Below are 25,152 nucleotides of genomic sequence, written 5' to 3'. Positions count from 1 at the left end.
ACCATCATAATAGCCATCAAGAATTTCGTCCATCAACGCCTCACCCATCTTCCGACCTTACTAATAGCGCACCACACTCCATTATCTAACCCTAAGTAGGGATGCCGTTAAGACGGCGTGAAATCTAGAATACGAATAAAAGAACAAGAGAATACCAGAAATCCCAGCATCTAAAAGAAACCGTAACCTTTGGTGGTATCATAAGAGGGTGCCATCAGCCACACACAATATCTCATCTTCATCAAGAGCTCACAGATTGTCGTTCAGTCTCACTGCCGGTATCTAGCCAGCTGCGCCATGATATTCTGAACTTGAACCGCTGCATCTCCGTTCGACGGTGGCTGTGGCCCATGCCCGTACGAAGCTCCATATGGGCCTGAAGGGTGCTGCTGTTGTTGATGATGCGGCACCGCACCATTCCCACCCAGACTTCCAAGTAGTGCCTGGATGTCGGGTTGAGGTGCTCCAGCTGCTGCAGCACTTGAACCACCTTGAGCAGGCGCTGGGTTTTGGACGCCCCCTTGAACCTGTGCAAGCAATTGCTGAAGTGACGCAGGGTCGAGCTGACCCATCATGGTCGCGATGTCAGCGACGTTGACTGGAGAAGGCTGCTGTTGACCGTAATGTGAGGGAGGGGGAGGGCCAGGGTAATTGGCCGCAGGCGCTTGATACGGGGGCTGACCTCCATAAGGAGCACTGCCATAGCCGTTTCCTCGGTATGTTTGACCATAGCTAGGAGGGCCTCCTGATGCCTTGGCTTGAAGAATAACCTTGGCTGCAGTAGCGGGGTCCAGGTTTTCGTACTGATCATATCGAACATTGTTGGAGCCAGCGGAGCGATCAAAGGCCTGTACCGGAATCTTGCCCGAGCTTTGCGCTCGAATATCGAGATCAACAACGGCATGAACACCTTCAGCCGCTTGCCGCTGAACTACCATGTCCTTAGGAATCCTAGGATGCAGGAACATAACCTCAGACCTGAGACCTTGGGACTTGAAAGCTTGCTCTACCCAGTTAACAAAGTCGCGATTTACATCTGGCTGAAGGATGACCTGTACGTCAGGGACGTCTGCGCCATACCTCCGTGGAAGATCAAGCTCAGCCTCATGTCGGGGTCGCCCATAAGGGTTCGGGCTTCTTCGTCGATAATTGTTGTCCTTGCCGTTGCGACTGTATCCTGGGGACCGAGATCGTGCACGCCCCCTGCTGTTGTCATAGAAGCCTCGATCTCGACCATACGACTCATCTCTTCCGTAATCGTTGCGATGAGGAGAATGACCACGACCAGATCGATAATCATCCCGGGTCTGGTGGCCTTGCCGTTCATTTCGACGGCCACTGTCGCGGGTTTTGTTTCTGTCTGGGCTTCGAGCCTTGTCCTTTTTTGATTTGTCTTGGGCCCGCGATACTTCTAGATCTGGATAGCGTTAGAAGCACAATATGTAAAGACAACAAGCACTACTTACGAATTCTACGACCCTTGATCTCGATGCCCTGCAGATTATCCATTGCTCTCTGTCCTTCCTCAATAGAATGGTACTGGACGAAGCCGTACGCAGATTTGAGTGAGATTTGAGCAATCCTCCCGAACCGATGAAATAGATCGAAGACATCCTGTTTTGACACCTTGTCGCTCGAGAGATTGCCTGTAGCGAATATGTGAGCGCCATTTTTGGACGCGCCGGACGCGGATCGTGTACCAATAAAAATGCGTGAACCCTCTGGGAAACGGTCCCATTTGGCCTCAGCTATATACTGGTTTTCGTCGGCTAAGAATTGATTCCATTGGCGCTCATATTCGGAATCTTGGGCTTGATCAGTATTATAGAGAGCAGGTTTGGGTGGGTATGGAGGGGCGTTCATAGAAGTGATGGCAGTAGGCGACTGGAGACCGGAGCCAAGCGGGACCGGAAATTCACCCAGAGCATCAGGGACTGCAGCAGGCGCGCCAGTTGCCACATAAGTGGATGGCTGCCCGGGTGTAGAGGGCGCAGCTAGGTTCGAGGGAATAGTGGCATTGATGCTAGGTGGGTGGTGCTGCGAGGCATACGTCTGAGGAACTGCCTGTGATAGCGGAGGCCTCGGTGGAAGAGAAGCTGACGACGAGAAGGCTGAAGACGGAATAGCAGACTCGGGAGAATGTTCACCTAAGACGGACGGAGCATTATGTGTGTTGGAGTTGGAAGGCGCTGTGAGATCAGCAACCAGGCGTTGAATATCAGCTGAGGGACTGGCAGTGCTGGTAGCGTTACTGGCGCCCGGCTTGGCCGTGCTTGGAGACGACGTTTGCTGGTTGGATGGCTGCGACGTAAAGGTATTCGCGACGCCGGCAGCTTGAGCTTCGGAGGAAGCATTGGAAGTAGTTGATATCGCAGACTGGCCTGGCTGGGCCGACAAGGATGATTCATGAACGACATGGGAGACTTGAGATGTGCGATTTGTCAAATGATCGGATGAAAGAGAAATTTCGTTGGATTCTCGTGGTAGCGATGATACATCTTGTGGCTCGACGACTCCGTCTTCACCCTCCTCCGCCCCAATTGGTGAATCAAAAGTCTTTGCGTAATCGTCATTGCTGTCGGGTAGTTCTTGTTCAACCTGAGGCTGCGGCACTTGCTGGGCGGCCACGTCTGTGTCGTCTTCACCATAAGGGTCGTTGAGGCTGTCGTCATCTACGATATCGTCATCACCACCAGCCCCTGATATAGGCTCAAGATTAGGGGCCTTGCTCATAGAGCCATTGGCGTCGGTAGCGGCAGCGGCAGCGGCAGCGGCAGCAACCATGGCGTCGATGGTCTCGACGGTCTCTTGAAGTACAGGGACCGCCAACGAGGTGGCTGAATGAACAGGTGATGGGGAGACCGGGGAGAGGTTGGCAGTCGCCTGAAGCTCTGCCTCGGGTTCTGTCATTTAATTAAGGCTGAGGTTGGAGATTGGTGTGCAGTATATGGGACGACCTTCTGAAGCAGCGCTGGTCGTACAAACAATGCAAACCAAGAGATGGTGCAACTGATGATCAAACAAATGAGCTCGGCTCCTTGGTCAGTGAGAAGTGCCGCCAGGCGACGGCCTGGCGCAAGACGGAAGCTGGAAGCGTGATGGAATAGACGGAGTGGCGGTCAAAGCACCCTCAGACGAAATACGAAAAGGTCGACTTGTAGACCAAATGGACGCAGGATGACAAGAAGCCACGAAAGAATCGGCACTCTCACCAGTTGGTCACTAGAAAGATAGAAGACGACTCGACCAGCTTTTTTGACAGGGGAGGCAGTCGGGTAGAGGGTTTTGCGACGTCGGAGCTTGGCTAATCGCGCCAAATGAGTTGAGTTCTCCAGAAGACCGGGGCTCAGACACAGGCACGTGAGAGTATAGGAAGATGGGCTAGAGAGAGTATCTAGAGTCGCGACACCGAGAGCATTGAAGATGGCGGCACGAGTGAAGTCGACGATGTGTCGCAGGCTGAGGGAAATGAGCAGATGAAGGTTGAAAAGGTGAGGTAGGTCGATTGGGTTAAGTAAGGCAAGGTAATTTAGGCCAGGCCTGGCAGGGCAAGTCAGAGACCGAGACAGGTGAAAGGCTGGGTTTCGGGATCCCAATTGAGGCTGATCGGGCGCAGGCGGGAACCACAACTAACGACAGGCTACTCCAGAATTGGCAAGGCGGTCAACAAATCATTTGTGTTTGGCTCACAACCAAGATCTCAGCCACAGACAAGCATCAGGCGAAAGCCAAGAGTTTGAGAGACCCAAACTTCAGATGTTATGAGACATCGAACTCGGAGGATTAGCAAGCCAAAATATTCTTTTTATATTACTCACCTGTCAGATTTAATAAATAACTTGGATCGCTCGACTGTTATATTTCACGATGCTTCAGCGACACTTTGCTCTGGCGCCGCGTCCAAGAACCGTTCCAGCATATCTGACAAACCGCCCATTTGCGCCTCGGTTCAAGAGATACCAGGCCTTCGACACCGGGCTCGATCAAGAGGCTCTTTCTGAAGCTCGCTCGTGGTTTCAATCTTTCAGCTCATCACAGCTGCCGCGAGGAAATACCACATACGCCCGCTCGAGTGGACCAGGAGGTCAACATGTCAATAAGTATACACGTAATTACAACCAAGCAAGTCTTTAGCACTCACAGGTGAAAGGACCGAAACAAAAGCAATCACAGCGTATCCATTGGGACAACTGCTGTCAGTACTCCCCAAGTCATTACATCCTGGCATTCGCAAGTCCAGGTACTACACAGCAACCAATGACTCTTTGACCTTCCAAGCCCAAGATTCACGATCACGGGATGCGAATGCGGAAGACAACAGAAGAAAGCTCATTGAGGAGGTAACAAGCATCTACAAAGATGTGATACCTGCTGAGACAAGCGCGGAAAAGAAAAAGAAATATGAGGAGATGTCAGTCGCTTTATTTGTTGTATAACAATTGCTTACATCAATTAGTGGCAGAAGATTCCACGAAACAAGGATAAAACAGAAGAAGTTTACCAGCGCAAAGAAACAATCACGGAGAGGGCCTTCTGACTGAGCAAACATCAGTCAAACAAAGCGAGACAAAACCAGCAGTATTAAATTGATAGCGATATAAAGATGCCTTTAGCTTGCGAAGAGGTATGTGGATGGAGTACGAATCTCGATATAATTCTGAAACCTTCTTGAAAAGAAACATCCTGTTCTTTATCGACACTACCGAGCAATACCGAAGTTCAGATGGCGAAAGCCAAAATTGTACGCACAAATTAAAAGAAATGAAGCTGTCACTATTTGATTTAGCTTGAAAGCAAACAATAGCGGCAGATGGTCCGAGGTTCCTCAGCAGGTGACTACTGCGCCTCCGTATCAGTAGACTGATGGGACTGAAATGAGACCCGACAAGAACAGAGCATGGTTTCTCTCAGGGAACAGAAACCACAATTATGATGCGTTTGAAGGCGAAATATCGTCATTGTCACTCCGCACCATTGATAGGTAAGGGTCATGAACTGCCATACCTCCTTTTATGCATGGTATCTAGCCCCGTGAACATGGGGCAGCTCACTAGGTACTGAGAAGAGGGATACGAAGGCACATCTGATGGCCTGGCATTCATAATTGTGATCACTGCCGGGAACCAATTCTTCTCGTACTTTACCAATTAAGCGTCCAGAACTAAAACGCCTTGAGCGTTATTGTCCATTGTCATTCTCTCACCCATCCATCATCTTTCAGCTAGACTTTGTCTGACACAACCCCACCCACCTCTCTAGCCCCGACCCTACTGACCAACCCAACCGAACCCCTTCACTTCAGCCCATCAGCATCGCCATCTCGACTGCTGATATCTACTCTCTCCAACTCGGTTGTTCTCGATTCCTGTGTTTCTCTCTTCAACAACAGACGCCCATTTCTCCGAACCAGACAATCTTATTATATCTCGTACTGCACCCTGACGCCGCGCGACAGGCCACCCCCTCCGCTCTGCGGGGCATCGCGATCTTCTTATCACCTCTCCGTCTCGACTCGTCTCAACTTCGACGCCATATTCTCATAATGGACTCTGCAGCCCGCCAACAACCCCAAGTCCAGCCCTGTAGATACAAGGTTGGCAAGACACTGGGAGCTGGCTCATATTCCGTCGTCAAAGAATGTGTCCACATAGACACTGGCCGTTACTATGCGGCTAAGGTCATCAATAAGCGGCTCATGGCTGGTCGCGAACACATGGTGAGGATTGCTCTATTGGATCCTGAAACTCCTGTTCTGTTGTCCTTTTTTAACACGCCATGCGCAATGCTAGGTTCGCAACGAAATCGCCGTGCTCAAGAAGGTCTCTATGGGCCACCAAAATATCCTTACTCTTGTCGACTATTTCGAGACCATGAACAACCTCTACCTCGTCACCGATCTTGCACTCGGTGGTGAGCTTTTCGACCGAATCTGCCGAAAGGGCTCCTATTTTGAGTCAGATGCTGCCGATCTGGTTCGCGCCACATTGTCAGCTGTCGCGTACCTCCATGACCATGGTATCGTTCATCGTGACTTAAAGCCTGAAAATCTACTCTTCCGAACCCCCGAGGACAACGCAGACCTGCTTATTGCAGACTTTGGACTTTCACGGATCATGGATGAGGAACAGTTTCACGTTCTGACTACAACCTGTGGTACTCCTGGATATATGGCTCCCGAGATTTTCAAGAAGACAGGTCATGGCAAACCTGTAGATCTCTGGGCTCTCGGTGTCATCACCTACTTCTTGCTTTGTGGTTATACCCCTTTCGATCGCGACTCTGACTTCGAGGAGATGCAGGCCATTCTCAACGCAGATTACAGTTTCACACCTATTGAATACTGGCGTGGCGTTTCCAGTCACGCCAAGGACTTCATCCAGCGCTGCCTGACTATCGATTCTACTAAGCGTATCACTGCCCATGAGGCCCTCCAGCATCCATTTGTCGCCGGCTTTATCAACGCCGAGGGAGAGAGCCAGAACCTTCTGCCTAATATCAAGAAGAACTTCAACGCTCGCCGGACTCTACATGCAGCCATTGATACTGTTCGTGCTATCAATAAGCTGCGTGAGGCTCAAAGTGGGATGATGGATGGAGCTCGTTCAAAGGAACCCGGCCGCGGCGCTGCGCGACAGCAGCCGCCTACCAACAAAAAGGGAGATAGTGCCATCTCAATGGGCAGCAACCAACCAAAGGATAGTGGATATGGAACTCAGACAGAGACGGACGTCGTTATGGGCAACACATCAGCATCCAATGTTCCCCCTTCATTGCAGCCTGGAAACAACGGAAATAGGGTCATCGAGACATCCAAGGGACTCTGGAGTGCGCCTGCGCCAAAGAGGTAGAGACAGATTGGGATCGATGTGTCTGAGTTATTTAGAAATCTGTGAAGGAGATATATCAAAGGGAAACTACCTATTGTGAGACGAAAACATGCTAGAAGAATGATGGTTTAACGTTATGAGGAGGAAATTTTGTAACCCGGCATTTGCGTTATAAAGCGGGTGGGACATACGTATGTGCAATGAGGGGGAGAGCGAGGACCAACAGCGATTTGGCTACATGTATTTTCAACAACGGACCGCAGGCACGCCGTTTGCAACGACTGGAAGGAAGAATCAGTATTTCTATTTCCCATACATTTTCCATTTCTATTTCAGGTTTGGCCTTGGTATTTGCAACGCCTTTTGTGAAACCTCCTTTTCGAGATTCTTGCTGTAGAGACCCGTGACTTCGAGGCCCGGGCCAGACATAATTATCACTGCTTGTGTTATTTTCGGGAAGATGGATTCATGGCCTGTAGCCCCTTTTGGAATCCTCGACATCCAGTATAATGTATGTGCCTTAAATGACTCGCCTGTTGGCAGCAGCAGATATTAGGCGGAGTAGGGTCTTCTAATATCTTGTGGCCCTATTGTGTGTTATATGCCAGAGTGCCTTATTTCTGACAAATATGGAGAGCGCCTTACTTCGTAAATCAAATACTGTTTTCAAAAGACATGAATGGATTAACTCGGAGTTGGAAATTGTCTTGCTTGAAAGTTGAGCAGTGATCAAGAGTTTCAGATCACATGCTTGTACAACTTATATCTGTGTACAACCTAGAATAACAGATCGACAAACTGACTCTGATACTTCTCAAGTCATGATGACAAAGAGAATTTTAGGACACAGCACTTGCGAATGCCAAGAGGTCTAGAGTGCCGTGCAGACTTGGCGTTCCTAATGCCGCTGAACAGAAGACGGAGGGACTATTTGGGGCCAGATGAAGATCGACATGTTGAGATTTACGTATCATGAACGGGCCCAGCTGATCGCGTGCCAGCTGCAACAACATTTGAACGAGGGACGTCAAACGGCATGTTGGTACGGTGTACTTTCTGGGTATCATCAAAGATTTACAAGGTACTTTCACTCGGTGAACAGGATGTGACAGAAACAATGTGCTGTCAATTCTTCTAGCTGCTGATATCTAGCGAATGGTATCTTTTGTATTCCTTTTCCTTTTGACCAAAGTCAGCCCACCACCTTGCGCCGCCCGGCTTTTGCTCTCCAGGATCATCCAGGATTCGGCTGTGAGCCAGCTGTCCTTCCTATCTCCTCCTCCTCCTCATGAGTAGGGGTTGCTTGTCATAAAGCATGTCCCTCTCGAGTCGTCGTCCAGGCTCTCTAGCGAGCGTGTCGGTGCATGACATGGCGTCGTCTCATGTCCATACACGAATTAAACTACCTCTGGTTGTAAACATTACTCTATTCAGCCCCGGTTTTGTCCATCCGCAGGGTATACATTAAGACGGGACGCATCAGCCCCTTGAACCCATTATTACAGTTTGCCGTCTGGCCCTGACGGCCCTGCGTCAGAATCCAGTATCTGCCGTGGTAAAGCACCGTGTTGCGCCATTTCGCTGTGCCGAAGAATGCCAAAGATGTTATCAAAAAAAATATAAGGTCGAAGATTAAAAAGGGTTCGGGGCATTAAAATCGTAAAATCCCAACGAGTCGCTTCGTTTCCCCGGTGGGATGAGTGTCCGAGGGTAGCCGTATTATTACTCGGTCGTGCCAATTATCGCACCACCATAACTTCACTCAGCTCCACATCTCGAGCAGGAGCGTTGCCGTCCCAGAGCTGTCCATTGTTGTCCATATCCATGAGCATCCCGGGAAGGGCTTCTTCGGAGAGAGTAGGGCTTAAGGTTCCGCTGCTAGAACTGCAGCTGGAGCTGGCAACAGTCCAGCCATCGCTGGAGTCGGCGCGAGCGCGTCCAAGCAGACCCATACCGAAATACTCGCCATACTCCTCGTCAGAAATGGCGGTGCAGTCGCCATACTCCACGTACTCGTACTCCCATCGTGTGATCTTTCCCTCCTGTCGTCGGGGTAACCATCGGGCCTTTGCTGCGTAGAAAAAGCAAGAGGCAATCAAGCCACCGACCACCAAGTCAATGGCATAATGGTGGCTGAGGTACATGGTGGCCCAGCAGACCCATCCAGCGTACATAATGAAGTAGGTTCGGAATTGGGGGAAACAGTGAGACATGAAGAGAGCCTCGAGAACAGCGTTCGCGGCGTGGAGCGAGGGGAAAGCGCCGAAAGGAACAGGTGCAGTGCTGAAGTTGGTCGTGTAGAGGTCAATGCCAAAAATGGCGTCGATGCGGGCGAGTCCAGCGGGAGATCCAGGCATGCCGTAGGCAGCAGGTTCAAGGCCGTGCTCCATCTCGTACCAAGGTGGCGCACAGGGGAAGAGAAGCTGGATGGTGACACCCAGAATGCTCATCCAGCCAAAGGTGCGAGCCCAGACAGGGGCGGTACCTGGGGCAGCAAAGACGAACATGAGCAGGGCGCAGACTACAGGAGCACCAAAATGACACAGGCCGTAGGGGATCCAGGCAAGAATGTCGAGAACCGAGTGTTGATGAGCGGAGAGAATGCTAGACAGATTGGCACCGTACAAGACGTTCTCGAGGGCGGGCAGCACGCGGACCCAAATATGAGGTCGGTACTCGTTGGGGATGAATCTTTAAAAAAGAATTGTTAGTAGGTGATAGGTTTGACCCTTGGAATCAACACATACCGGCTACAAAAGAAATACAATAGCCAGGTCCAGATTGTCACTGATGGCAAAAAGAATTGACGTGTGGCAGGCATAAGCAGAACCCAAACACTACCAATGATAGCTAGGAGCTTGACACCAGGAGCCGGGGGGGCAATCCAGAAGGAGAAGAGAACCAGGAGGCCAACAACAGCATATTGGAGATCTGACGTCCTCCAATGATGCTTCTGGAGATCACGAACACCATCCCAGGCGTTGAAAGAGGTTTTGAGACTGGTGATCTCCTCATTGCCAGGTCTCGATTTCGATTTGGTGCGTCGGCGGCCAATTCGATATCTGTGAGGAACGGTGTTGAGGAACGGCAGATTAACGTGCTCGGGCCAAAGTAGCTGGAGCTTGGGCTTCCCCGAAAGGGTGGCGGAGAAGTCGTTCATGATGAAGGTCGATTGAGAAAGTTGTTTGGATCGACAGAACGGTGGTTCGAAAGGGGGCGTGTGATGATAATTTGTAGCGTAGCGCAAGATAATTCTCGAAGAAATTCGTAACGCTTAGTCGGTAACCCAATATGAATACCCAAAAGCTACCTCATATCCAAGTTGACCTATTTACTTGACTTGCACGCATACAACGATGGTCGGAATCGTCGGGATGGCCGTCTAGAGCGATGGTTGTCGAGTCGCAGAGAAGGGAGGCAGCACGCGACAAGGACGCCACACAAAGAAGATGTGAGGCTAGGACCTGAAGTCGTGACGGAGGAAGATAGATGCTTTAACAAGGTGCGAATCTAAGACGAAACCAAGCCGAGGATCGAGGAAAGAAAGGAAGGGAGGGAAGAACAAGGTGGAGGTGAGGAAATGGGAGTAGTAATATGAAGAAAGTGGAGGGAGTGGAGGAGAGAGTGATCGAGGATGATGACGAGGTGCAGGAAAGTGATGCACCAGGGGGCGTGTACCAGTGCAGCTGGCCACTAGAAGCGCTGAAAAACCAAGGTCTTTACAGCTGATTTTGCAACCGTAGTCCGCTAAAGAGCACAAATTCAACAGGGCACGTCGCGCAGGATTCCAGTGGGCGCTAAGCTACTGCCCCCATCACACTCCACTGACATTAGCTTCTTTCAAGGGGCCCGCACCGCAGGATTTTCCTCGTCCTTCATCTCAAATGAGTCCGGATGCTGCGGGAGGAGTCATCGATACAAGGGTTTGGGGTACCGGCCAGTCAACAAGCCTCAGTGGGGCGTTGTGCATGGATGACACCAGGGTCGCTGGGAGATTACACTGGAGACAGCGCCTAGGCCTAATCAGCTCTTCTCTGACGCTTAGACGGAGCTCTTTTGTCACTGCGAAGCCAATCAATCAAGACGACACAAACAAAGTTGCTGACATAGCACACTGGCCGGACATCACGGAGCAACGGGGTTTGCGGCAGCCCGAATCAAGGCGTATTACCGTAATTTCCTTCAAAGCCGCTGCCAAGCCTGATAGGCGGGCTGAGTCGCGTGAGAATTCGCCCTGTCTAAATAACGCTAACTTCCATGTTCCGCGTATTTTATCGCCAAAACTTTACCGGCCACGTTTTAAACTGAGGGGGAGATGAGATTACCTAGTATGTATTTACCAGCCCAGACAGGCCTACCCTCGATCAATAAAGTCAAATGGGCCGCAGAGCATCTGTTCTCCTCTTGACTTGACTTGTCTTAGTCATTTGATATGACCACTCACAGTGTAGGAACCGGAGGCAGCCCATGCCCCAGTGATCCATGAACCAACTGAACTCACTCCATGCGCGTAGTGCATCATTTCAGCCTTGGCATAGCTGCTGGGCAACGACTGACTGAAAACGTCAACGGCCGGCACCTTGCCAACGCAAGCGACCAAGTCTTCCGGGCAAGTCCACATTGATTAGAGGTAGGTAGTTAGGTAGGGAGTTAAACTCCAATAAATTTTCCGATCAGACTGGCTGTCACAATCAATTGCTGCAAGCACCCTTTTAGTCGGCGTCGGGGGCTCGCCAAGCTCCATGGACTCCGAGGTCCCGACTCCGACTTTATCACATCACCATCTGGAACGAATGAGATTGGATCTGCCGACGCGGATGCACACACACAGCCAGCACGAGGCTTTTCGCTTTCTGACCTCAGCGAGACCCGTGATCCCATGTGCTAGATTGCACTGCGCTGATAATGACAAGACAAGAACAATCCATGTTCATGACGAGTCTTTGGGTGGCCTGATCAATACAAAGACCCGCTCCTCCATTGCACCTTTGTTTTCTGCCATTGATCAGGGTCCGTGGTCAATCAATGATGGTGGCTGATACTTGAAGAAAACGTCACCCTCAGAAACGGTTCCCAGACGGTGTCACTTGGCTTCCTCCACAGGATAGGCATTCTGACTGAACGGACGGGAGAGACTCTTTGTTCTGATGGCAGCGTCATGACTGTGGCACAGTGACATGCGCCTGGAAAACAGCCTACAGTAAATTCGATTATGGGGACAGACTAAACCAATCAGTCCAGAACGGGAATCTAGGTTGGTGAGTCCGCGTGCCCAGCAACCAGTCGCGGTTATAGGTTGTAAGATACCTATGACTATGACGATCGCTGGCTCAATCTAACATGGCAGCTAACTGTTGATTTCTTAGGTTGAACAGCTCATATCCATGTGTTGGCAGTAACATAAGGTATGTACATACAAGGTTGCAGTTAGGTGTCGAGAAAGCCTGTCTCCTGCTTGCGGTTGAAACATGGAAGCGACCCGGGGATATCCTCAAGGGGACACTTCCGCTGAGGTCATAATCAATATGCGCACGCCAGGAAACTTCCTGCAGCTCATAGTTGCCTGGGTCTTTATTATTATGAGTTTTGTCATCCATGCACCGGTCGCTCCGCCACGGAGCATGGCTTTAACTGTTGACAAATCCACTGGTACCTTCAACAAAAGCCAATCGACAATCAATCAGAAAATTATTGAGCAAAAATTCAGTTAAGCTCCTTTTGAAAAATATGTTGCACAAGAGCTCCACTGCAAAGTTTCACAGGCCGCAAACCGAGATGGATGATGAATAACGAACCACTGAGAAGCAATATCAAAGACAAGGATCAGCTCTCTCTTTTGACGCTAACAAGGAGCTGGGGCCACTGCATCTTTTTTTCGTCGCATTCAATGTGGAAGCGAAAAAGCGATATGCGTCCAGTACCTACCTAGGTACTAACCTCAAGGTACTGGCGACCGATGTACCTTTTCCAATTTCGCTGCTTCCTCCATGGACGATGCTTACCATCCGTGACTGTCCATGGAGGCTTTCGATGCAGCTAGGAAAGGGTATTCTAATCCATGCTTACCTACTCACACCTGTCCTTCATTGACAACTTGCATACTCCGTACGCTGCTGCCTTAACCTACCTAAGCTCCAGAGCTCCTTGTCTTGTGATGCAAGTATCAAGCTCACACATATTACGCTGGATGGAAGACATGGATACTTCTACAGTTTTGGATAATCAAGGTTGCAAGCCTCAATGCTAATGGTACCAATTCAAGCTGCGGCAATGGCGTGCTCTAACTCATGTTGGCGTTTTATTAGGTAGCCATTGACTATCGCCGACCTCTGGATTGTGAGCACAAGATTTGTTTCTGGACACTTGCCAAAGTCATATAAGCAGCCAATTGATATTAATTGTCAGTCCAGAAAGACCTGAGCACATTCTGGGCTAGAATAGACGTACTCGTGATTGAGTTTTTCGACAGCTTCCGATTACAAATTTTATACTCAGCCCTGCTGTTGATGAAATTCTTGGGGGCTCTCCGTGTAACAGTTCCAGTGTTCCCAGCTACAGAGTACAAGCGCTTCGAATTCAAGGGTCAGCTTCAAATACCTAGTCCATTTCACAGGCCATAGGCGCGCGCAGCCCATCCCGTCACTCAGGAGACATACACACGACAAGGGACATAGTAACCCCACGAAACACCTAAACTTTTCCCTTGTCATTTTTGCTGCATCTCGACGCTCACTCGGATGCGACGGAAGATGGTTTCCCGTTGACGGTTTACACAAAGGAAACCGTTTGAGCTTTTCTGGCCATTGAGCGAATCAACAGCCAATTAGATCTATTTAGCGCGGCAAGCCTCATCGTCATGACGGTGACGTCCTGCTAGAGGGAAAAGAAGGTTATGAACTAAACGCATCCTCGGTCAAGAGCTTTTCGGTATTCGCTCCAACTCCGACGCGGAGTTTTCGATGTGCTGTGCGACACTAAAAAACCAATGGAGGAGGCCCTTAACGGTCGCTCGGGTCTTATTTGTCAATGCGTGAGGCGCGCGCCCCGATGTGAGACAAGGTGCGAGGCCATAATGCGAGGAAATTGAACGTGGATAGCGTGGATAGCGTGGATCCTCCGTTCGGGACGGAAGAGAATAAGCAGAACGAGCAGTGGAGGCTCAGGGTCTGAGAGAGATTGGGAGGGTCTCACTGAACAGGGATCACGAAACTCATCCAGTCCCTTGGATAGAACAGGTCGATTGCTGTCTTGTCGCAGCGCATTATCTTACTGATAAACAACCTGATCAGTATATTGCAATCTCTTTAACACGTTGTCGATGCAGCCGCCCGTGCACGGATCCAACTTGATTGAAACATCCATGCCACAGCTGCAAAAGCCAAGGTCGAATTGAGGCGGAATGGCCCAAGTTCAGGAGATCGCCCAGGGTCCCCTACCTGCGCACGAGACACTGTCACTTGCGATACGCTAGTCAATTGGGAATATGATGGGACGGGTTACGGAGTAAGTAGTTTCAACTTTCAACCCAATCTCAAAGACAGTTCTAGGTACGGAGTACTTTGATTATTATGCTTGATAATATTGCAAACGAATGTGCTTATGAGAAGGCAAGAAACAGATCATGTCGGTTGGCCTGATATGTACATAACATTGTTTAGGCAGAGTCTTGGCCTCGGCTGTTACTCGATATGCCGTTAGTGTCTAACACTTCATGATAAGCACATGCTGAGCTTCAGTTAACAGGCTTGCTCTGAGTTCATCTACTTTGGTCTTCTTGCTGATGCTTGAATGTCTGGCCAGAAGCGAAGGGACATACAGTACGTGTCTGATTGGGGGTCGCTGGTCCAGACCGCATTGTGTGAACACAGGTATGATGACTGCTGAATACTGTTGCATGCCTCTCGCCCTGCCTGCAGGACATGAAAGACCAACGCGGTATGCAAGCACACGCCAACAGAGACTAATGCCCAATCAGAAATGCATCAAGGTTGATTCTTACTGGACAAACAGTGATGACTGCTACTCTAGCTCCAGATCCATGCCCTCGTGAGCGACAACTCCAAGGTATATCATGGATCAGGTGTCATGATGCCAATAAAGCCTGGTTTGGAAGCCCAATACAGAGGCGGTCAATGCGACGACATCCGAGCGAGCCGCCATAATGGGTAGTATTGGATTGACGATACAGAGTACGATCCGTACTCTGTATCCGTAATGTCAACCCAATTGTCACCATCCTCTCCTGTGCACTGTACTTGGGCTAAAGTCGGGGTGAGACAGAGTGCAATTAACAATTGACTAAACGAAATTTTCGTTCTTGAGCCCCAAAAATCGATCATGACGGCTGATTACCTTAACTTAGTTCCCACAGCGGGTTCAATCTTTGCGAAGTCCGCCGAGGTCCCACCTAATTCAGGGCCATCGAACTTTGCTTTCCGCGTTTGGTTCATTGACTCGGCCGATTTCTTAAGACCTTTTTTTTTTTTTTTTTTTTTTTAATCTCTCACTAATTTAGGGCAATGTTCGTTCAGAAGTCGGGTCTCAGCCTATTGACGGATGAGAAGAAAAAAAGAAGAAAAATCTAGCAACTTTCTCTCAGTCACGGACCCGCGGTCGGTAGTTTTCGGCCTGCGTTTGCAGTCGGGGTCCAGCGGAACACCGACCGACATTAGCATGGGACGATTATCGATACAACGAACGAATGCGTATCCGTACTGTATTGTCAGTCGGTCTCCTGATATGATTGATTGCCTGAATTAAGATTCCCGTTGTCCGAAAAAAAAAAAATCTTTTCCAAGTGCCCGTGTATGCGGTTCCTTCAAGCTTTGGTCGGTCTTCAACTTTATTAGGCCATAAGTTACCTACCTTAGTACCTATGTACATATTGTCTATCGTTGCACTCTAAAGATCGAGCTCGTGCAATGCACGTGGTTAATGGTTGTCCCCAGCTTTCTGCTGCGTGACATACATACATACACCTTGTCTGCATTTCTGCTATTGAATGGCATGTTCAGTGATACATCATGTCGTCTTCCAAAGTTTTCTAACACTTTTGTTTTTCGAAAGATCCATGTAGTAAATAGTGCGAGGACGTGAGACATAGCATTCCTCAGTGATCAATTTGACTCGTGTTTGCCAGATTCGAGCAAAATCCTTGTTGCTACTGGCTACATACTACTAGTATTGTTCAAGGAAGCTATCCCAGTGTTGCTTGAGATGTCTTACACAACATTAGTAGCCAATTACTTTGGTATTCTTTGGCCGAATGACCTCGTTCGTGATGTCTAGCCTCCACATCTGAATGGCAGCTAGAGACCGCAACCAGCGACGATCGGCTCTTATCATCACTATATGGACTGGTCAACGCTGTCAACTCAGCCGGGATATCAGCTCGATACCTTGTCTAGCCTATAAGGCTGGCGGTGAGAGACGTATATAGTCTATCCTTAGATGTCAGCGTAGACCTAGAGCTTCAACTTAGACGCATGATCCTAACAACTCTTTCAGGCATCAGATCGGCCGCCCAGTTATTCATCGTGATCCTGGAGAATCAGATCTAGCATCGCCTTCAGTGACAGGTACATTCGACTCTCATATTCTCTATCATTCCGCATCCGTTGTATTTATTGACAGTCTTTCCGTTCATCTCTAATACGCAATCGTGTCAAAACATTGCCGCATTGAGGCTCCAAAATATAGCGAACGTCATCGTCATATTCCATCCATGGACACCCTAAGGTGCTAATGAGAGGCGGGGGGGTGTTCTTTCGAATGGCAGACTAAAAAGCCTTACGTACATCGTCTCTGACTTGATTCTGCCGCCTGTCATCCGAGATTTTGGGGAATTGACTTTTCTCGTGAATTCAGTGGCACACGACGGGGATAATCGTTTCATATTCTAACAGTAGCTTGTCTACTTGTCCACAGAGAAGAGTGGCTGAACGTTGGCTGCTTATGGAATTTATGGCATTCTTACATTATCGAAATATAATAGTTATCTTGAGCTGAATAGGAAAGAAGCGAACCCAGCTTCCTAATAAATATCTTGCGAGTGACATGTTATTGCCTGTATGTGGTGATAGCTTCGCCAGGTTTGTTAGGTACAGGGTAGGTGTATATAACAGCGCAGAAGATAGCGGTTTGCATTGCCAGATCGCTTGTTATGGCTATAAACTTTGCTGTAATGACTCAACTTTCGAGCACAAGTCAAGGCATTAACCAATTTTGACAACCTTTGCCAGGCCCTGACACAGTCACAAAATGCAGTGTGGAAACAAGGTTTGTTTGTTCTGACATTGACTACACTATCTCACAAACATCCTTCTATCGAACGATGCTGATGCCCAAAAGTCAAGCTAATAAAGATCCACGTGGATCCTCGCAGAAGGGGCGTCTTTCTCGATTCTCTCCCTTCGTCACTCCTCTTACACTATCCTCAAAGAACTCAACCCCTTTTTCTTTTACATTTGCTACCAAAATGCACCACCAACGCCAAGCACCTGAAATCCAGAGACAGATGTCTCGCTGCGGGTTTGAAATGCTTTGAATGATCAAGGCATGCGAGAAAAAAAAAGCAACATCTCCTATGCGCATCCAACACCATATGCGTGCCCACAATAACTGATAATGCCAATAATGGTGTATGCCGTGTCAGATAGACAGAGATGCACATCGATAGCATACCTAGGCACTAAGCTTTCTGAAATACTGTCATATATCGAGCTCTGCACTACTTTCTGCGGGCTCTGTGTTTACCCTTGCCATTTTGAGGATTGTTCTTCACAGCAGAACGCTATTCCGAGGAAGATAGAGGCACAGGGGGGACTACAGGGGTCTCCTTCTTGCCTGAGGGAGTCTTCTTGCCATCTTTATCCTTGCGCTTTCTGGCTCGTTTCTCCTTACCCTGGCTAGGTGAGGCAGGAGGCTGCGATGCAGGAGCGCGCGCAGGAGAGGACCTGGTAGGGGAGGAATGGGGGATAGAGGGTATGGGTACCACGCTCTGTCGGGGAGCGGGGACAGAAGCCTCCTTGACCTTCTTTTGCTTCTTGCTGCTTGCAGCAGGCGTGGAGGAAGACTTGGGAGTGGGAGTTCCTATTGTGGGGATTGCGGGAGGCAAGACAGGGGTGTACTTCTTTGCGACTGCAGACGTTGGCTCAGAGCCCAGGTCGGGGCTTCCAGCTCGGGCTGTCTTTTGCTTCTTGGACTTGCTCGCTGCAAGCTTAGCCTCCTCTTGAAGTTGCTCGGCTACGGCGACGGCATCATCTTCAGAGGCTGCTAGCTTTCGCTTGTTCTTGCGCGTATCAGAAGTTGGTGCTTCGGCTGGTGGCTCGGGGATGCTCTGTCCCTTCTTCTGCTTCTTGTCAGAAGTCTCCTTTGACTTGCGCTTCTTTTCCTTCTTGGCAGCTTTGGCCGACAGAATGGGAGCATCGCCCATCTCGACGTCCTCGTCATCCCCGATGCTTCCCATAGGTTCGTTGACTCCAATGGGTTGGTATCGAGCCCTTAGACCAGCGGGCTGAGCACGAGGGGCTGGCTTGGGAAGAGGAGCAACAGACTTAGTGGAGCCAAGTTGTGTGATCTTCTTGACCTGCATAACTTGGTCGATCTGCTTGGTGACTGATTTATAAGTTAGTGGAGAATATCGTAAACGTAACGGCTGGGGAACTTACCGGGCTGGTATTGAGGGCGATCAGAGGGAATCATGATTTGGATATTTCCCCTGGGGGCAATACTCTCGAAGGACACACCATAGTCCTCGCCATTGTGAGAAAACAGCCTATCGGTAGACTGAGACTGGTTCATTGGGATCTCGAGATTCTGAACAACTGAGATGGGCACGTTGGAAGGAACTGTGAAGTACCAAAATTGCTTGCCCTCTAGGTTCGCCTTGTTGCAGATCTCAGCAACATCGCGGCCGTTTGTGCCATCATCGCCCTTGCAAAGCACAAAGTCGGGAGCAATGAAGTTGGGGAGGGCGAGCTGTCCTTCGCGATCCTCAATGTGCATGGATTCATCAACCATCTCATCATCAGAATCCTCCTCGCTTGAAGAACTGTCTGACTCGGGAGCGACAGGCTTAGCGGCAGGTTTAGCAGCAAGTTTCACATTCTGCTCTTTATCCTCGCTTTCACTGTCGCTGCCCTCGCTTTCACTGTCTGACGTAGTAGCAGCTTTGCCATTCAGAGCAGGCTTAGCCTTGGCATCGGCTTCATCCTCGCTTTCGTCCTCACTGGAAGTGTCGCTGGTGGAGACAGAGTCTTCTTGCTTTTTGGTGGATGGCTTGGGTGCCTTATCGTCTTCCTCATCGCTGTCACTGTCGCTCCCTGACTCCGAAGAGCTCGAGGTGCTCTCGGACGCCTTTGCAGGAGTTGTGCCGTTAGTCTTTGCTTTGGGTTTTTCGTCGTCAGACTCGTCTTCGCTGCTCGAATCGCTAGAGGCTTGAGGATTAGACTTGGCAGGAGCAGTTTTCACAATAGTGCTCTTTTTGGACGCGTTGCGCTCGGCATCGCTATCGGCGATTTCATCATCTTTGCTACGACGGCGTGGGGTGGCAGAAGTAGGTTTGGTGGCACTGGTGAGTTTGGAGATAAAATCGGCCGGGTCATCGCTGCTACTATCGCTGTCACTTCCACTTCCTGACTCATCATCGTCATCCCCATCGTTGTTGGCGAAAATGTTGTTTGGGTCGCTTGACTCTTTCTTGATAGTTGCAGCACGGCTGCCGGGGCGGCGGTTGAACTGCGCTTCAGCCGATAGGCCCTTCTTTGTGTTCTCTATGTGCTTGTTGAGGGAGTGAACCTTGAAGGGTTCCTTAGGTGCCATCTTGGGCAGACTTTTCTGTGGATCTTTTCGGAGGTGAGGGTGCAATTGTCGGAACGAGGTTGATAAAGGTGAAGATGAAGTTGCTGGAAAATAAATTTTGGGAGATGCCGCGCTAGTGGGGCAACCCACTAAGTTATCTTGGGTTAACTGTAGGCCGACGCGCCTCTGTCGTGTAGATAGATATCCGGTGATAGGTGACGCAAAATCAATGTGACTGGTCAAAAGAAGTAAGGTTTTACGCACTTCAAGTGAGATATCGAGGAAATCCTAGTTATCAATGAGTCGCTGGTAGGTACTATCCCTTTTCATAAGTACAATTATACACCCGGTGTCGAGTGAATAAGGTAGAGATGCAGGTAACGCGAAATGATTTTTTCTTATCGATAAGACCGTACACACCTTCAAGACGTTTTAGCCTTGATCGCATGCGACGTTCATCAGCTCTATGACTGTTGAATAATCACTCTCCAGTGATTTATCGCTTCTTTTTAATTTTGCCTGGACTGATCATATTCAACGTCAACATTTAAGTCTTAACATAGCCATTCTCAGCCATGTCCTCTCACAAAAAACGAAGAATTGAAGGTGGCAATGCCACAAAGCGTAAGTGTTACACTCTTTGCCGGGTCTTTGGATCGTGCTAAGTCACATAATAAAGCGATGAGTGCTATTGCTGCTCTTGCTGCTCGGCGGAGAGAGGCTGCGGCCTCTTCGACGTCCGCGCAACAATCCTCAGAATGCGACGAGAAACAACCTACCAGCAACGTCAACTACTTCAGTCCACTTCAAAAGGGAAACAGTCAAGTCGGAACTCCGTCAACTCCTAAGAAAAGTGCAGTAAAGGCTCCTAGGCCACAGTGTGTAACTGAGACGCCTGCCGCACATTCCAAAAACCATGTAATGGCAAGGTATATGACCCGGCATCACCAGCTTCGACATCGCTCATCAGCTTCTCAGTCGGCCACCAGGATCTATAAGTCCTGAATTCGGGACAGCTCAAAGGGCCATACCATACTCATCATTTCGATTATCCGATCAAAACCACCGAGTTAAGAAGGGAGGTGTGGTAGAACTACGACTTTCTGGCAAAGAGGTAAACTTCGTGCCTCGCTCTGAAAAACTCTTGACTGACTTAGCAGCGATTTACAATCATTGGGAGTTTTGGTATCAAAGTGATTCAAGGTGAGGTAGTGTTGGCTGGTGCCACTCTCTATCCTGCTGAAACCATTGAATGGGTTCACGCCCCTTACTGCCATGCAGTGCCCGTATTACGGACGAAGGAGCAGACAAGACTAGAGCTGCATCCAGATAAAATGGCTCAAGGTCTGCGCCAGTTGAGTCGTTTATCTCCTCTATTCAGGAAAATGTGGAACGAACCACCTGAGGGAGACTCAACCAAGTCAAATAAAGAAGTAACTTTTCAGATTGTAAGTTTTCTTACCTGCTATGATAGTGTTTACTAATGTTTTTATAGGTCCAAACGCCAGAAGATGCTCCTAAGAAATGCATCATCCAAGAATTAGACTCGCTAGCTGCGTGGAACAGGAAGCTTTCATGCCTGGTGACGACCAGCCGAGAGAAGCCATCTCTCTCAACGTTGATTTGCGGCCCCAAGTCGGCCGGAAAGTCTACTCTTTCGAGATTGTTTCTGAACCGGCTTTTAACAGATCGATCTCATAGACAGACCTTGCGAGGTGTTGTGGTGATGGACCTAGATCCAGGCCAACCGGAATATGCGCCAGCTGGGACTTTGTCACTCGTGTTTGTGACGAAGCCGAATCTAGGGGCACCATTCACACACCCAGGGATCAGAGACACTGCTTCGAACGTCGTTCGTTGCCATTCAATGGCCTCCGTAACACCAGCGTCCGACCCCGATCTCTACCTGGCATGTGCCGTCGATCTATTTGATACGTACAACAAAAGTTTTGCGGGTGTTCCTCTCATCGTCAATACACCAGGGTGGATTCTTGGAACTGGGCTCGATCTTCTCTGTGCCTTGGTCAGGATGATGAAGCCTGAAGAAGTATTATATATGTCTGAAGATGGCCCTTCAGAAACAGTCGATGCGTTACGGGCTGCAACAGAAACCACGTTTACAGAATTACCGTCCCAGCAGTCTGAATTTACATCAAGAACCGCTGCTCATCTGAGAGCGATGCAGACCATGTCTTATTTTCACTTACAAGATCTAGCTTTGACGACAACGAAGCGAACTGACATCACCCAAAGGTTGAAGTGGAACCCATCGCCACTTTCTTTCAGACCACCCTTACTTGTACGATATTCCTCCAAGAAAGGGATCTTCGGTTTGGTATCGTACGATTATCAATGTCCACCGGAGTTGTTGGCCGATACAGTGAACGGACTGGTCCTGGCGGCAGTTGAGATAGAGGATGTGAAAGCATTTTCCAGATTCACCCAAGACCAGGTCTCTTCCGATATATCATCGAAGCTCACGAAGCTTGACGCAGCAAGCAAAGATGAGGCTCTCCAGATGGTATCAACAAGTCCGGAAGGTATTCCTTACATTCCCAACTACAATGATGCTGCTTTGGACCCCCGGTATTCTCGAACTATTGGGCTGGTTCTCCTGCGAGGTATTGACACAAAATCACACACCTTGCAGCTTACCACACCAATTCCAGCAGAAGAGTTCAAACACATAAAATCTGAAGGCAGAGACATTGTTTTGCTCCACGGCAAGTTTGATACCCCAAGTTGGGCCTATACCGAAGATCTTTATGAGAGAGCTGGGGCCGACGAGGGGAGCGACACAATATTTGAAGTTACGGACGAGGACACAGACGACGATAAGTCAGAGGCCGAACCAGAAGACGTTGACAGAGTTAGCGATTTGACAGAAGTTCCCTGGGTGGAGGTGCTAAAGGGGAGCCAGAGACGGCCAGTTGGCTCAAGAGTTTGGAGGGTCCGTAGGGATCTAGGCCGCAACAATGCTTGAGACTAGTCCGCAAGAGTACTAGGAGTCAACAGATCGGCGATGATGGTGGCTGCGACCATCTGCTAGACTGCTACCACTCGCTAGCGACCGTTGACCACCCGAGGGTGGGGTTTTGAACCGGCACTTGAAAGCAATTGCCATGTGGCGAGCTCGGCACTGAAGAACTAAAAACGAGTTGGCTGAGCTGAGACTTAGTGACAAGATTGGTCAGCCTCAACTAGGAATCTAGTTAATGGCTCACACAAACGCTCAGACGATCGTAGGCGAAAGAAGTGAAGCAGGTCTTAAGTCGGTGAGGCATGGATGCCAAAGAAGAACAAGTCGCGATGATAAGTTGGAACTATCGCAGCCCTTGGGCCCGATTAGCCAACTCCTTGACGTGTCAGCTCTCGGCCCCAGACATTGGCCTGATGTAACATCGTTCCCACCTTTGGCTTGTTTCGAGAGTATGATATGGAGTAGATGACATGTCATAAACATCCTCGTGGTCAGATTGACGCTATGCACAATTCGCTAGTCTTGGTAAATGGGACAGTGCCAATAGTTACACAGGGAATACGGGCACTAGCTGAAGTCAGGCCATTTTGGCAGATTCTAGACCGAGTGTATCAAGTTCTCCGAAGAATAGAACTGAAGCAAATTCCGGATGCTACCAATAATCGTCCAGCTCGTGGAAGTCGAGATGAGTGTTCTTGCATGACATCCTTAGCATCGCCTAGCATTAATTGGTCGTGAACTTGGGCATACCAAAACTGAAGCCATGAATTCGCTCTGCCAACTCGTTATGTATGAGAGCCCAGATACGCGCTCTTCAGCCCCGCTTATGACCTGACCCGATGAATTTCGGGAATCGAGGGGCTCTTTCGGGTGCATTGGCTGGCATTTCAGGGACTTTTCAAAGGATTAAGGGTTGTAATATATGCGAATATGGTGGTGTTTATCAGACTGGAAGTTCTTATACTGTAACGAATCCGCTCCTTCTCTTCTAAATCTGATCCATAGTTCTTCTCTTAAGTTCTTCTACCTTACTTTTCTAAGAGAGTAGCAACTTCCCCTATCTTGACTTTACACCGGTTTTTAGCTCAACATCGATTCGCGCCTGCCATGGAAAGGTACAACTTACAGGAGATACCTCAGGTTGTCTCTCAACACCTTATACCCGTGTTTCCTCCAGATTGGTCCTGTTGGCTTCTTCCTCTTCTTCGCTCAACAAATACGATAATAGCAGCGCAATCTCCACCCAAGAGTCGGGCACTCAAACTCCGAGCTATCCACTGTCTTCCAGAAAGCGGCCATCTGCATACGCGTGAGCTATACTGAGTGTCAAAATGGAACCTCCGCGCGTCCTTGCTTGAACTTTGATACCCAAACCCCATGCTTGCAACCAGAGACAGAGTCCTCTGCCCTCTTACTGGACCTCAGATACGACATCTCGAGACAATGGCGCTGACTAGGGATGCAGCAACCCAGTGAGCTGCATCGAAGAAATGAGGCAGCAGATCTGGCTCTGTATTGCACAGTAGGGTTTGACCTTGAATACACAATTCCACAAACTTTCTGGGGGGTCGGTACTAGTCTCCGAAGCGATTACATTACAGTAGCTCGTTCACGGGGGCGCCATTACACAGTCATCGGCAGGCGAAGTAACGAGCCCTTACACATGGCGCATGAGACTTCTTCTTTCGGATGTCGTTCGATTTTACGCCCTGTTATGCGAGTCTGAGGGGCGGGATCTGCCTTTGACGCATGTAAACGTGCCGGCAAGTTCGGACGAAGCATGAAAAAAAAAGCATGAAAAACTCGTGGTGGAAGCTTGGGGCAATCGTTTGCTCGAGAGCCAAAAGCAACCACCGTCATGCGTTTACCTCACCGCCTCTCAACTCCCCACGCGCCACATGCGATAGTACGACTTTAGATCAGATCACTTGTAACGGCGCGCCGTTGTAACTTTAGCTCGAGTTTCGGATCCTCATAGTACCCTTGTTGCATAGAAACTCTCCACCACCATGACGTTCGAACGTCGTTGGGCTTCAAGGTTGTCAAATTTAACGACATGGACCAATGGTGGAGAACACCGTTGGACCCATCTCGTGGGATCGGAGGATAGTCAGTGACATGCATGATGGGTTGGAGGGTCAAAGAACACTCTGGTTCAAGTAAGTAGGTTATGAAGACACCAACATGAAAGTATGCAACTCATGTCTCCAGATACGCCAGCCTGAGCATGTTCAACTCTGCCCTTGCCGATGGTATGGCACAAATTTAGGGTTCTCTCAGCCTGAGTTTCACTCTTGATCGGCGACGGGCAATGTGTTCCTTTCACCACATGGGTGGGTAGCATTCACCGCCCGCTCAAGCTGCACCAGCACCAACCTACATATGTGAGCAACAACGACATAACGAAACAGAATTTGGTGAAGCCCAAGCCTGCCCAAGCAGACAGGGATTGCACACCCATACCCTGTCAAGAAATCTCATTTGCCATGATCGGGAGCGGCTCAATAGGAAAGCAGGCCTTGTGGTTGGTGACTGGAACGCTCA

The 25,152-nt window shown here is 49.4% G+C and overlaps 6 protein-coding genes across 6 annotated transcripts; 3 read left to right on the top strand and 3 right to left on the bottom strand.

Moving 5' to 3' along the window:
- Positions 1-269: 269 nt before the first annotated feature.
- On the bottom strand, positions 270-2,910 carry J7337_001205 (uncharacterized protein; the record flags this gene model as incomplete). Its single annotated transcript, XM_044818948.1, has 2 exons — positions 270-1,417; positions 1,467-2,910. 2 exons carry the CDS (start codon positions 2,908-2,910, stop codon positions 270-272), a joined length of 2,592 nt encoding a protein of 863 aa, XP_044686650.1.
- A 957-nt stretch (positions 2,911-3,867) lies between these two features.
- Positions 3,868-4,436, top strand: J7337_001204 (uncharacterized protein; the record flags this gene model as incomplete). The annotated part of the gene is made up of 2 exons (XM_044818947.1): positions 3,868-4,108; positions 4,174-4,436. 2 exons carry the CDS (start codon positions 3,868-3,870, stop codon positions 4,434-4,436), a joined length of 504 nt encoding a protein of 167 aa, XP_044686649.1.
- A 1,106-nt stretch (positions 4,437-5,542) lies between these two features.
- On the top strand, positions 5,543-6,848 carry J7337_001203 (uncharacterized protein; the record flags this gene model as incomplete). Its single annotated transcript, XM_044818946.1, has 2 exons — positions 5,543-5,716; positions 5,790-6,848. 2 exons carry the CDS (start codon positions 5,543-5,545, stop codon positions 6,846-6,848), a joined length of 1,233 nt encoding a protein of 410 aa, XP_044686648.1.
- A 1,718-nt stretch (positions 6,849-8,566) lies between these two features.
- J7337_001202 (uncharacterized protein) lies at positions 8,567-9,987 on the bottom strand (the record flags this gene model as incomplete). Its single annotated transcript, XM_044818945.1, has 2 exons — positions 8,567-9,518; positions 9,575-9,987. 2 exons carry the CDS (start codon positions 9,985-9,987, stop codon positions 8,567-8,569), a joined length of 1,365 nt encoding a protein of 454 aa, XP_044686647.1.
- Positions 9,988-17,619: 7,632 nt separating this feature from the next.
- J7337_001201 (uncharacterized protein) lies at positions 17,620-19,649 on the bottom strand (the record flags this gene model as incomplete). The annotated part of the gene is made up of 2 exons (XM_044818944.1): positions 17,620-18,443; positions 18,497-19,649. The coding sequence occupies 2 exons, from the start codon at positions 19,647-19,649 to the stop codon at positions 17,620-17,622; spliced, it is 1,977 nt and encodes a 658-aa protein (XP_044686646.1).
- Positions 19,650-20,203: 554 nt separating this feature from the next.
- On the top strand, positions 20,204-22,611 carry GRC3 (Polynucleotide 5'-hydroxyl-kinase grc3; the record flags this gene model as incomplete). The annotated part of the gene is made up of 5 exons (XM_044818943.1): positions 20,204-20,252; positions 20,308-20,506; positions 20,580-20,742; positions 20,789-21,076; positions 21,124-22,611. 5 exons carry the CDS (start codon positions 20,204-20,206, stop codon positions 22,609-22,611), a joined length of 2,187 nt encoding a protein of 728 aa, XP_044686645.1.
- Between the last annotated feature and the right edge of the window lie 2,541 nt (positions 22,612-25,152).

The sequence above is a fragment of the Fusarium musae genome, chromosome 1 (assembly GCF_019915245.1).
Source record: "Fusarium musae strain F31 chromosome 1, whole genome shotgun sequence".
NCBI lineage: Eukaryota > Fungi > Ascomycota > Sordariomycetes > Hypocreales > Nectriaceae > Fusarium > Fusarium musae.
This window is presented reverse-complemented; position numbering and strand designations above follow the sequence as displayed.